The 13,854-nt window shown below is 39.8% G+C and overlaps 2 protein-coding genes across 4 annotated transcripts in view; one reads left to right on the top strand and one right to left on the bottom strand.

Annotated features, from left to right (window-relative positions):
• The window catches only part of LOC6610644, a 37,168-nt gene that overhangs the window by 23,003 nt on the left and 311 nt on the right, over positions 1 to 13,854 (bottom strand). For 2 of the 3 annotated variants that reach the window (XM_032717720.1, XM_032717721.1), the window contains exon 2: positions 1,111 to 1,536. In XM_032717720.1, the coding sequence (XP_032573611.1) occupies positions 1,111 to 1,536 (426 nt within the window). Of the gene's footprint in view, positions 1 to 1,110; positions 1,537 to 1,636; positions 1,721 to 13,854 lie in introns of those variants that run through there. The other variant, XM_032717723.1, reaches the window with a different exon arrangement.
• Positions 2,653 to 3,437, top strand: LOC116800943. Its single transcript, XM_032717724.1, has 2 exons — positions 2,653 to 2,761; positions 2,837 to 3,437. The coding sequence occupies exons 1-2, from the start codon at positions 2,711 to 2,713 to the stop codon at positions 3,290 to 3,292; spliced, it is 507 nt and encodes a 168-aa protein (XP_032573615.1). The 5' UTR covers positions 2,653 to 2,710; the 3' UTR covers positions 3,293 to 3,437.

Below are 13,854 nucleotides of genomic sequence, written 5' to 3'. Positions count from 1 at the left end.
TTTCAAACTAAAATCGAAGTACTCGAAGGAATCAAACTCTAGATGCCTTTAGACTTTAAGACATATTTGAGTAGCCATTTTTTTGCAAGTGTATCTCTTTGGGCAATGTCCCACTAATTGTGTGCAACATGGTCTATCCATGTTGCTTTGCGCAAACACCTCGCCCGAAACACGTAGGACACCCACAGGACACCTCCTTTAAAAGGTTTCCCGGCCAACCATTTACCATTTTTGCCATTTTTACTGTTTTGCGTTAATTGAAAACTTTTTTCGCCAGCAGATATTCGCATTTTTCGCAACAGCATGGCAAAAACAAAACTGAATTGGAAAACTTTTCTAGTTTTTCCCACGCAACAAAACGGTCTGTGGAAAGTTGTCGTAAGTAGAAGTGCAACTCTGAGTTTTCAACGCTTTGCCGCCTTTCATTTGTTTAGACCTTAAGCGCCCCCTCTTACCCCCCCCCCCCCCCCCCCCCCCCCCAGTGGTCTACCTTCCGAGCGTCAAAAAAAAAAATGGAAAAAAAACCCAAATTCAGAGCCAGACTTAAAAGTGTTTGTGTTTCCTTTTAGAACTTGGCGGCCAATTAGTTGGTTGCACTGAAATCCGACGGAGGGCCGGGATTTTGGGGACTTCAACTGGTTGTGGCAGCTGTTAAATTCGAGACCACATCGGAAATCCACTCTAAGCTGTTTGGACTGCCGCGTTTTTCGGAATCCGAAAATTGTCATGGAATGAAGCGATGGAAGTGGCGCTTTTTGCCAAACAGCTGGGATGCTATTCCTTTGAGTTCGTTTTACCTTTTCGACTTTTCATATCAAATTAAGGAACAAATTTCTTAATGAGTTGGGACTTCCGAACCCGAAGGGATGTACCAAGAAAGAAAAAATTAACTAAAAGCGTTTTTAATTCAGAATTTCACGATAACTGAGAGCAATCATCAAAAACGATTTCAATGCCAACAGATTTGCTGTTTCTTTGGAGAGATAAGAGCAATGTAAGAACACTACAAAAAATTCTAGAAAGAATGTAACACAATCTTGTTCGTTGCATAAACCCTCAATAGCCTACTAATTAAAGTTAAAATCTCTTCGAAATAACTTCTGTACTTACGATTTCCCTCTGCAGCTTGGCGATGTTGAAGTTTGCCTGGGCGAGTCGCACACTCAAAGTGGCCACATCGCTGGTCAACTGGGCCCTCTCGCCGGCATTTCGATCCACCAGCTTGAGCATCTTGTCCTCCAAGCTCTGGTTGACCTTCTGAACCCGCTTGTGCGATTCGTAGAGCCGATCGTACTTGTCCTGCCACGCTATCACACTATCCTCGAGCTCCACTTGGCGCTCCGTTTCCCTCAAGCAGGCCGATTCCAGGGCATACAGCTGCGTTTGTTTCTCGATTAACGCCTGTTGCAGCTGCTCGATTTCCGCCGCTGCGGGGGCGGATGTGGCAAGGGGCGTGGCAGCTGCTGCCGTCGCCGTGGATATTGCCGATTTTGCAGTTGATATCTCTGCTGCTTTCGGGTTGCCCGCTGTGGCCGCCTGCAAAATGAGTAAACACGCAAAATGAAATTATGAGCTGCAAATATTTTGTAATTAATTTTGCTTCCGGAGAGCACAAAACAACAACAGCAACGCATACCGGACGCAAAGTGTCACACGGTTTCGACTGCAGAATCCGCACTGAAAACACTGAAAAGACCCGAACAAAGCGAACTCCGTAGAATGCGGCGGACAGCTTCTCCTCTCCTTGTGTGTTGTTATTATTTCCTTTTTTTTTTGCTTAATTTTAAAACCTCATTTTAAAAAGCTTTGAGCGGGCTGTGTGATAAAAATGCTTGTCATGTCCGGGAATTTGTTGATCAAGGGGGAAGGGGATTCGACTTAACCCATAAGCATCTGCTGCAGATAAGGTATTAATCAGTGGGTTAAGGTGTCGTGCAAGGTTATATACCCTAGCCAAATTCATTCGAAAATATTTGAATTACCTTGATTTCAAGACAAAGCTGTTATATTTCATTTTAATTTAATTGTAAGTATTAAAAATAGTTAAAAATATCATAATTTTGTAACCTTTAATTCTGTAATTACTATTCATGTGATGACAATTACATTGTTTTTAGTATATCTATATATAAATAATTTAGAAAACACACTATAACCCATATACCCCACACACTACAGGGTAGGGTACATGGATCTGGAGCTCTTGACAACTGATAAGCGCAGTGTAATTGTGGATTATACAGCACGCAAATATTGAGAGTGAAATGAAACAAGAGAGATCATTTGAAGAGAACCGAAAAGAGATAATACTTGAGAGCTTTGGCTTCGATAAGTTTTTAATCAGTCCAACTGTATATATATGTATATATACGAAGAACGTGGTTAGAGAATCAAAACATCATTAAAACATGAGAAATAGTTTGCATAGTACATAATAAACCAACTTTAAAACTAAAGCAACTTAGTCGGGAATAAATATATTGGTATATAGACATGTTAGTATAGGAAATAGGCATTTAACAAAAGAAACATTTTGTCAGTAAACCAATGTTTTGCTGGGAGATAAGACACAGAAATATTTAACTGACAGGTCTTGAAGAATTTCCTATTTCCCTTATCTAAATAAGAATTACGAACCACTGTCGACCCCTATAAAAACGCGGTGGTAAGCTCTGAAACCATTGTAAAGTTACACTGGTTACAATACAACATGGTTTGGATTTGGAGCCTAATTGTACTTGGAATAGTTGTCGGCGCAACGGTAAGCGTGATCAATAAAATATGAATGATATATTTTCAATATATATGAATTCTTTGCATCAAACATATTTTACAGGGGAATGGCTCCGAACAAACTCCCGAAACAACTACTGTGGATCCCTACACTGCACTCGATAAGACAATAACCAATGATCTTGAGAATATTGTAACCAAATATGAGCGTGAATGCATGGGTAATTCTGAGTTCACACGTAATCTTGACCTCATACGCAAAGCGGTAAAATTGGACAAAAGTCGTTTGTTAGACAAGGTAGAAGCAAGAATAGAATTTAATAAGTACAATGAGCAACGCATTTTAATCGAACGACAAATTGATGAGTGCATAGAGGCCCTCAATAATATCCTGCCTACCCAGGAACCGAATAGTTATTGCTCTGAATTTTACTTGAAGCAAAGAGAAGATCTTAGGAAGGCTAAATCACTATCCAATCTAGAAAAATCAAACACTTTATTAATTAACAAAGCAATTTGCACTATCAGGGATAATTATGATGACGATTCTCTTTACTAGCATAATCAGATGCCACAAGACAATGCAGTCTAAGTGAAATATATTTACATATATTTATAACTAAATTTTAAAATTTAATTAATTGAATTAATTAAAATATATATATGATACTTGTGAACATTCAAATTGGAGAAATGATTAATACCGGCTTGCAAAAATTAAAAACTGAGCATTTATTGACCAAGTTAGAAGAGTGCTACTGAGTGCTTTTCCTTGTCACTCAAGTCACGACCTTTTGCTAATCCATAACGCGGTTATCAATATCAATACTCATCCATCTCCGGTTTGTCCAATTATGTTGGGAAATCTCGAGTTTAGTTGGAAGTCCCGACGCAGATGGCCGGGAATCAAAGTGCAAACTACGTTGGCAAACAACTAATTGGATTAACTTGACACAAAAACGAGGAGGAAGGAGTTGCAGCCAGAATGTCGCCAGTGGAAACTTTGTCTTTGGTTACTCCTTTGGACTCCTTGAAACCACATGAGTTTTCCTTTCGTCACATATGAGCGACAGGAATTGGCGAGAAAAAGCTCGCCTGTCGCCTGGCGCTCAAACCTAAAAACTGCAAAATGTACAGAAAATTTAATTAAAAAAGGATTTTCGGCCTGTGTGCCAGTTGCTTGGCTTCCTTCGTCTTCGCTGAGTTGGCCCCTTTCAATTTTTCCCACATTTCCCGCTGCTCGAGCAGCCAAATAATTTTTCTTCGCACTCCATTTCTGCCAGCAACGCATAAGAAAATTCAATTTATAGTTTGTGTGTGTGGGCGTGGCAAATTGCCAAAGACAGACAATGCTATTAATTAATTTGGAAAGCATTTGCGGGCGGAAAGGGGGCGGTAACAATTAAAATGGAACCGGTTAAAGTGCCGTCGGGGTATTCTTAGAGGCCAAAATGATGAAGAGTTTGGCCAAAAAGTTTGCTTTTCGCCTGCACGTGTGTGAGTGAGTTTCCGGTTCAGTTTAGGTACATACTCGTACAAATTTATGTGGGCATACATTTTCCCGGCATATGATACTTGTTTGCCCTCTATGATTTGTTTGCCTTTTGGTCATTAAAACCATTTTCGTGTTTCCACATTTCCCTGCTTTTGTGTTTGGTTTTTGCCAGCGGCCTGTTTTTCAATATTTTATTAAATGTTTTTCGTTTTGATGTACGCAAATAACTTAACAAGCTAAACGAGGCAGTTTTTCCGAACCTCAATAGTTATTAGCTGTTTTTTTCACAATTTGTTAATCATTTTTAATTGATTATTAAGGATTAAGTTGTAAACTGAAAAATAGGCTAGATTATAGTTTTTTATTTCCGATTTAATGCAATTGAATGCTGCATGTTCGGTTGAAATCGTATTTCATTTTACTGTCATGGTTTTGTTTTATATTGGCATTTTTTACTATCGGTAAACTAAGGTGACAATTTAATGTTGCAGTACAGATGATCGCTTCAGTGAATTAATTAACTATAAATTATAGGTGGCAGCGGAAATCCTGTTATTATAATTTGTTATCAGTTGTATAGTTCTAAAGTGCATGACCCTCTTGTAACCAACTTAATTCAACTTTACGTCAGATTCGAGCTGTAAAAGCTCCTCAAAAAAATCATAACCCTTTTGTTTCTTGAAACTCCCACTTCAATCCATTCGCTGCTCATTCTTCACAGTTAAAGTGAAACTTGGAGAAAGGAAAAGCTGCTCGTCGAGTTTTCCCATGCACGCTGATGACTCCTTGAAAAGGCTTTTCTAATTGTCATCCTTCTGCTTGGAGTGCATTGGAAAACCCAGAAAGTAATAAGGAGAAAAAATGGGGAGTTCGGTGTCCCTGTCATTATTTATTATGTTGCTCAAGTCTTTCATTACACAAGCATTTTTGTCTTTCATTTGTTGCCTTTGTGCCGAAAAAAAAGCAACAGGAAAACGCGGGAGAATTTCTTATCGGTCTTACCGAGGATGTTGCCACATTCCTTCACTGCTTATTTACAGTTATTCGGCTGCTCATTTTCCCCGTCATTTTTCTTCTCACCCACACAAAGGCAGGCTTACACAGATGTAGGAACCGGAAGTGTTGACTTGCAACACAAGCATAATTCCCATCATTACGAAGTTCAATTTTAAATAAAGTAAAAGGAGATCTGTAGACACTGATTTCTAATTGGAAATGTATATGATTATATAAATTACTTCATAAAAGTGGCTACAAGTATTCAACTGAATGTTTTGATTTTTCAATGCATACTTTTATATACCCTTATATATAATTCCGAAAGCTAGAAAGAACAAGCCGATTCATTTGTATATTTTCCGCTTTCGGAACTAACTTTACTGTTCAGCCTCATTTGAGGGGATAATTACAGATTAGCCAAAGTCGGCAACCCCCTCGAATTCGTCCTTGTTGTTTCAGTAACCCAAAACTCGCGACTTTTCTCCGGTCCAATCGATAAACAAATGCGGTAAACATCAATGGACAGCGGAACAAGACCCAGCGGGAAACGCACACAAGAGTGCGCTTGGGCAAACAACCTCGTTGGATGATGAATGGAAGGTCAATTGCCGTGACCCCAGCGCGAAGGAAATAAAACTGGGGCCAGTAGCAGCGCTGACATTTAACGCAAAGCGACGCAGGCCTGTCAATGCCAATGTCCTGGATGAGAAGCCAGGATGCGAGGATGCTGGGAGCGAATGGAAAGGGATGGAATCGAATGGAAAGGAGCCGGCGCAACTCGAGATCCCGACGAGGAATGTTTATGCGAATGCTTGGGCACAAATACATACGTGACGGGCCTCAGTTTTCCCACCCACTTCGACTCTCCAGCAGGCCGTTATATTCATGAATGTCCTGCAGTCGAAAAAAAAAACTCGACTTAAAATATTTAACATTAAAAAAAAATCTATTAGCTTTTGGAGCATGGTTATTCAAAGCTTATAATCGTGTCTAAATGTATGCAACAATATGTTCTACAACTAAAAGTGATTCATTTCCGGTACTCAATACTTGATTGCTCAAAAGGCAATTTAGCTTGTATTGCATTTTTAAACATCTATTTGCAAATTATTTTTTCCGAGTGTCCTTAAGCGGCGGCAGCGATGTGCACCGACTGACAGCTGAAGGAACAGGAATAAACGAGAAGTCTGGCATGGGGAGCAGCGAAGTCCCTCAGCTGGAAAAATGCCTCATCTTGGCCTGACAGTTCGCCGAGTTGCGTCAACTTGTCGTCATATTTTTCAGTCAACTGAAAGTTCTCTATGACTTCCTCGATAAGAGGATGTATGTATGTCTGTATGTCCGTATGTGCTGTGTGTCTAACGAGGCGACAGTGCTCCTAGTTGGGTGTGTGGCTGTGTAATTAGGATAATGGTTGCAGTGGCAAACCATTCAATATCATATTTATAGAATGCTCCGCAGTCGCTTAGGGTTCTATTACAATTTGCGGAGCGATTTACCACGACGGCTTCATTTTAAATTTATGATTCCGTACGCTATTTCAAAAGGATCTAGTTTCTTTGGGGAAATTCGATGTATGACTTTAAAATTGGTGCTGAGTTTAAGGTGTTAGAAAACTGGTTTTTTGGTTTTTTGCTAATAAATCCTTGTTTTTTCATTTAAGCAATTTACTTAAAGTCAAATAGTTTAAATGAAACCACTGTGCATTATCGTTAAGCGCACAGAAGGACCCTAAATGTGAGTTGTGTGTATCCTGGCGCATTTCTTATTGTGCCTATCTGTGTCGGGTTGAATATTCCGCACAATTTTCTGACACATTATGTTAATACGCTTGTAGCTTAACGCTGGCAAATATTGAACTACATATGTACATATATGTGTACATATGTATGTACATAAGTGGCATGAGGCAGTTATCGTTTTGTATTCAAATCGAGGCACGCACACACACACACACACGTACCGAGCAAGACACTCGAAATTTATGCTCATTTTGATGACATTTTGAACGCATAACGCAAAATGTCAAATACATAAAAATGAAAAGCCGGTGAAACGAGTTACGAAGTGAAAGAGTAAACCAAATGTCGAAATCATTTCCAACAACACACGCACATACCGAATTCCAAACAGAGTCCCTTTTCTACAGAGAGAAAAATTCCAGGCCTACCAAAAATGATTGCATTTTAAATATTTGTATATTCCAAGCTGCTTGCGAACCGAATTAATTAAATTTATATGAATTTACAGACTATTTTTGCAGTGTACTGAAATACATATCGAATAACGCGAAGCGGAAATCGATGACGGCCATTTGCCGTAAATTGAGGCATTTTGCCCCAACGCTCTTGTAATTGTACCGCTGAAAGATGGAAAGTGACGAGGGGGAGGGGGGGAATGGTTGGGCTGGCGGGAAATGGCTGGGAAAATGTAGAAAATGGGCGGAGGCAAGGATATCTGCTCTGCTCTGCGGCTGCGACACATTGATCCGGCTATTTTTAGCTCGATTTTCATTTAATTTGCTGCCCATGCTGCATAACTAAAAATGGCGAACGTTAGTCAAGCTTAAAATCCAGAGGAGGGTCAGGAAAACCAGGAAAAGCGGGAAAACCAGGCGGCGGCTTATGTTTTTCAATTACTCTGGCCGCAAAATTTGCAATTTAGATAGCAATTTTTAGGGAACATTCAGTTTCTTTTTGTGTTTTGTTTTTTCGCGCCCCCTATTTATTTCATTTTTGTTGGTAGTATCCGTGCAATTTGGCAAATTGTGTGCAGGGCCACGTATGTGCGTGGCTAATACCAATTTCTAGTCAATTACGCAAAATTTGAATGTTTAAAGAGCCAACTTTTTTGCATGCAAGCGCAAAATTTCTGGGCCAAATTGAAATTTGCCAAATCTCGTTAACAGTTTACTTTTTGGTGGAAATTTAGTTGTGCTATGCTTATGGTTGTGCATGTGGTTACAATTCTTAGTGAAACTGAACTCCTTTCAAAGTCACTGATTGTAATTGTTAAGCGAGAGTTTCTTATTCTAATTAAATCTCATATACAAACAGTAAATTTTAATTGTTTAAATGAACTGATGATAAACATAATAACCACATTTGTTTATAATTGAAACTAAAGATATATCTGTTATTTTTGGCAAATGGCAAATAAATTGCTAACTCAAACAAATACCTGGCTTGGAGAGTAAACAACAATTTGTTGCACTTTTGTTTACGCATAATAATGCTGCAAACAAGACAGCCAACTTTTCTAATAATTTTAATTGGCATTTAAAATATTTACTATGCTAATTGTGTCGCCACGGGTTGTAGAATTATTTGTCTTTCAGCTTCCTTCCTGCCGCTTTTCCTCCGGTTTTCCATATCCTTTCCTTTTCCCTCCTCCCCCTCCTTATATGTGTGTGTTCAGAGACTTGGAAAATCCGTGTGCAATGTCAGTGGCAAAGGGGAAGAAGAGGAACTACGAGTATTTATGTGGGTGCAACGTGGCGTATGATTAATGAAAAAGGGGGTAGGAAAAGCGCATCATATATACATAGTGCATATGGACAAAGTTGAGAGAGCATTGCCACTGGCAGATAAAGAAGTAAGCTAAGGGAAAAGCCAAGAAAGGGGGGGAAAACTGGGGATTGCAATAGGAATCGATTAAAAACAAAACGTTGATTGAATTTTCCCTGGCCAAAAGCAGTTATGACGAATAAAAGGAAATCGGACAAAGGAGCAAAGTGGGGAGCAGAAAATAAGGAAAGTTGAAGATAAAGCAGCAGTGCAGTGGCATCAACAATAATAACAATCGGCCCCGCCCCCCAAATGCCAGTTTCCACTCCTGCTTCTCTTCTCCTTTTTTTGTTGGCTAAAAGGGAAATAAGCAATTTCAGCAAATAAATCGTAAAAAGTAAAAGTAATAAAATCACGAAAATGAGAAAAGAAACCACACACACACACATGTGTGTGTGCATGGGGAAAATGATGGCGAAATGAAAATACTCGTTGCTATCAAAAACAGACAGCAAACGCAATCGCAATCGAAGTAACTGAGAAGAGCCGAGAAAATTGGGTGACTACGCGGTAAGAGGGCGGGAAAGTCGGTGGGGAAAAGCCAAGTTAGGAGCGTGAGATAACGCCTAATGTGGTGGAAATGGCGGTGCCAACAGTGGTGCAAAGGTCGTTGATTAAGAAAAGCCAAGAAAATGGGGGGAAAACATCACAAATTAATGAGTAAATGTTGGCACACGAATGCCGAAATCGAAGCAGGTTATGAAAATATTGATTTTGGCTCAGCAATATTACAGGGAAAAGTATGTTAGATTTAAGAATTTTTTGCCCAACAATTTCATTAAAAATCTTGCAATAATATAGCCAATGTTACCTTTTAATTATTGCAAATATTTTACAAAATCCCTAAGCCGTACAGCAATTTATATACATACGTAGATTCCATCAAATTGAATTGGTTTGAACACTTGGCCGCATTCACTGAAACATTTCCCATCAACTTAAGCTGCTCTGGCTTGGCAAATTTCAATATAATTGATTTCTCGCTCAGACAAAGCCATTCCCAAATGAATTCCCCCCCATTTCTATCGAAAACAAGAGAAATGCTAATCAAGCCGGCCAAAACAAACCGAAAGGCGAGAAAAAATTGTGTAGGAGACATATGAAGTCATACACACTTGGAACTTTTCCAGCTTCGCTCGCAGAAGAGCACAAAGAGCAGATAAAGAAAATTCCGCACACACTACACACACTCGAAGTTTTCCGAGTTTTCCGGCCGCCCGAAGGAAATGAACAAGACATTGAGTCACCTCAGATTGTGGGAGTGTGGAAAAGCAATCAAAATACGGCAGAGACAAAGGCGAAGATAAATAGAGGCAGGCAGACAAGAAAATATTGCCTTTTTCAGTGGCGAGGCAACAGGAGGAGAGAGAAACCGCCGTGGAAATGGGGTAGGAAAACCAAGAAGTCTTACTTGGAAAACCACTTTTTCAAATATATACGTTTGAGATTTGAATTCCAATTAAGTAACATAACGAAATGTCTCAACTAAATCAGCAAAAGTCATTGTCTGGCTTAATATTTAAATTCGTTTGCAAGGTGTCCAAAAGTATGCTACAATAAAATATTATTTCGACTAGGCGACTTTCCATGCCAACGCATTTCCATTTTTACGAGCCCCCTCATGTATGCGGCAATAAATTAAATCAAAACATTCAGGATTTGACCTTGAGTGCCCGGGACAGATGAACACATCAAGGATGCACAGAGGGCAAGCAATTTTACGGCGTCCATTGGCGGTCAGTTTGGGGGCCATGAACCCCGCATATATCCTTTCGTTTCGTGTGGCGTGTGTGTGTGTGTGTATGTGGATGTCAGGACCTCGGGTGCAATTTGCCTTTCGCAACATACAGTGCGCACTCATTCACTCACACATGTTTGTGGGCGGGCAAATAAGCATAACGAGCTCCATTATCCTTGGGGAAAACTGGTTTGGGATGCAGCCTTGCTCTTGCATTACGCATACGCCATGTGACTCACAACGGAAAGCGCGGGGGGCGACTGGGGAAAACTCTTTTGTTGCTGCACCGCCAAATTGAAATAATATGCAGGGGACAGCATATATGTATATATGAAAAGGAAATGGAAAAGCGAGTTCCAAGCACCAGGAGATGAAAAAAGCATGAGTCAGCAGATGTTATATATACACTTATCGCAGGATATGCGAGACCAAAGGATTAAGGGCGCTGTGGTCGCTCGAAAACGGGGGGATTTGTTTAATCGCAGAAATGTTGCTTTTAATAAGTTCTTCAAATAGTAAAGTTCGTATTAAAATAAAGTAGTCATTTATCATTTATGACCATATGGTTCCCTATAAATTTGCATTTGTTTTCCATAGAATTCAAGGGTACCAACATAAGTTATTTAATATTCTTCCTGTGCATTTAAAAAACAGTAAATTGTAACATAATGACTGTGACAAGGACGCACCACATCATCCAACCGGAGGATTCAGATCCTCTAGACTAGAGGCCATTGTACACACGTAGGTCACAAGCGACAGTTCCTGCTTTTCTTTTGACTTTTGTTTTTGGTAGCGAGCTTGAAACGAGTTTCCCCCCTTTGGCAGACCTACCATCTATCCACCCTCCTGGGTTTTCCCCATTTTCCGTTTTGCCGGCTGGGGCGGCATCATTAACATTATGTAAGCAACAACAACAACAACCGGCGACAGCAACAGACGGTAGTGCTTTCACCTTTCTCCTCCTGCAAAACTACACCTGAAGTTGTAATTTATGCTCTGACAAAATGGCGCACACGGAAAAAACACAGAGAATTGGGGGGGGGGGGGGGGGTGGAAACTGAAGGGGGCTGAGACCTCTCACGTAACAACAAATGGGGCTAAAAAGGTGGTCCAAAGGGGGCCGCATAGTTGGCCTATGTGTTGCACTTGACGGGGTAGCTAATTTTATGTATTTATTTATGTATATATATGTATCTCAGGCGCTTGGCCTTTATGACCGCATAAATTAAAGCATCAAGCATTGAAATATTTTATCATGAGTAACAGAAGGAGATATAAGGATTTTTAAAGTAGCTACACTGTGTCCTTAGTACTTATAATCTGTGAAATAATAGAAGGAATCTTAAAGTTTCATAACTATGAAACTGAGCATGACTATCTTTGTTAGCACTTTTCCCATTCATGTTCCAACTTCTTTAAAGAGATTTCTTTTGTTTAATAAAGTAGAGTTTTAATCCCAGCTTTCCTGAAAATTAATTTTACGACTGCAGCACTTGCCATCCGCATGAAGAATATCTGCGATTTTCAACTTTACATACATCGCTGTTGGCAGCAAAAACTTTAATGGCCGGCCATAAAGGAGGAACCACACCGAATTGTTTGTACTGCCGCCACGATTGCGAGTGGAAGAAAAGCCAAAGATACATAAGCAAGCACATGCATTCGCCTAGGTGAAAAGTTTTGAGCCAACTGCATAAACGAAACTTCTTATAAAGTCTATAAAACGTAATGACTCGCGCTACATGCGCGCCCAGAAAAGTATGCAACAAAAGTTCCGCTGACTTTGACTTGACAGGATGAAAATCGAGACGAGAGCACAGGACTGTGGGAAATTCCAGCAGGAGAATATTAAGTTTTCCACGGTCCCAGATGGGGGAATTGATTAAAGCCGCAGTGGCAGGGAATGAGACGGATTTGGTGCAGGAATTAAACGAAATTGGAAAAGTTGGAGGCGCAGCGAGGAAATCTTTAAATCTGATTAAGTTCAGGCTAATTTACCAAAGTACCAAGGAGTTTTTAAAGAACTTAGAGGGAAGCTTTCCTAATTACACAAACATGTTTGCCTGATTAAAAATTCCAACGAATTTAATACATATAACAAATAAACAAAAAGCCATTGCCAATTCACCATATGAATGTCAACAGAAATTCGGGTCAGCAGGGCCAAAATGATATTGCATTGAAAAAATTAAATTCGTGTTTATAAATTTACTTTACTATTTGCTATTTCTGGATTTATTGACAAATAGAAAGCAAAGCCCAATCAATTAAACAATTTTAAAAGTATATTTGCGAATGTTATTAATATAGAATTTTGCTGAACTATTTAATTGCTTTGTAACTGGAAATACCACATCTAATTATTGTAATGCAAATACTGACTAAATTAATCTAGACTTATTTGTCTTGCAAATTGATAACGATAAACTTTGAATTCTTTTTATGGGAATTCAATATGCCTGCTTTGTAGTGTTGATTACTTGGATTTTCTCTCTTTTCGAAGCTCCACTGTAGCGACCTCCTCACTCTGCATTCGTGAAGTCAAGTCGAGTCGATTGGGGAGTGTGACTGCACTTGAAAATCGCCCAAGGCGTTCGGCAATCGTTGCTGGTTGAAGGATGAAGGATTTTGTGCAACAAAATGTCAAATCACCGACACCAGGCCACCGATACTAGGACACTTTCACCCACACCGACAAGAGCAAACAGTAAATTTGCAAGTTACATCGCACCAATGTGTTTGTATTGGCTGTATCTGTGTTTGTACTATGAGTGTGTGTGTGTTTGGGCGGACTGGGAATTGAAATTGGTTTGCAAAATGGCAGCTATTTATATTTGGCCAGGAGTCGTCTGCACTTGTCACACTGATTTCTGCCGATTAGAAATTAATCGAATTTTACTGTCAAATCGAAAGCGGCAGGAAGTTGCCGTTACGTTTCCATGGAAATGCAAAAACAAGCAAGCACAGACACGCACGCATACCAAGGCACAGAGGCGGGAGTATCCTGCAGATTAGGGTGATTCGAAAAATATTTTCGGTGAGTACTGAGAGTTATTTCGAGGCACAGCCCCAGAACAAAATAAAACTTTACATTCTCACATTAAAGTACCAAAATAATTAACTCCGCATTTGATATCAGTTATTTTTGTACTCTTCTGCGTAAAAAAAGTGTTCATACAACATTACATTTGATTTTTCACAACAAATCTTTGTTCGTCTTTTGAAATTGAGCCACCCTAATGGACGCACACACACACCCACACTTCCGCAGACTGACAGACACTGACACTGAATGTTACGCAGTCGGCGGTCTTGTAGGC

This window comes from Drosophila sechellia, chromosome 3L (assembly GCF_004382195.2).
Source record: "Drosophila sechellia strain sech25 chromosome 3L, ASM438219v1, whole genome shotgun sequence".
In the NCBI taxonomy this organism is placed as follows: Eukaryota; Metazoa; Arthropoda; class Insecta; order Diptera; family Drosophilidae; genus Drosophila; species Drosophila sechellia.
Note: the sequence above shows the minus strand (reverse complement) of the source record. Positions and strands in the feature narration are given on the sequence as shown.

Excerpts from the sequence above, each read along its gene's own strand:
- LOC116800943 (XM_032717724.1), top strand. The coding sequence starts at position 2,711 with ATGGTTTGGATTTGGAGCCTAATTGTACTTGGAATAGTTGTCGGCGCA. Across the intron at positions 2,762-2,836 it reads GAATAGTTGTCGGCGCAACG|GGGAATGGCTCCGAACAAAC; the intron begins GTAAGCGTGATC and ends CATATTTTACAG.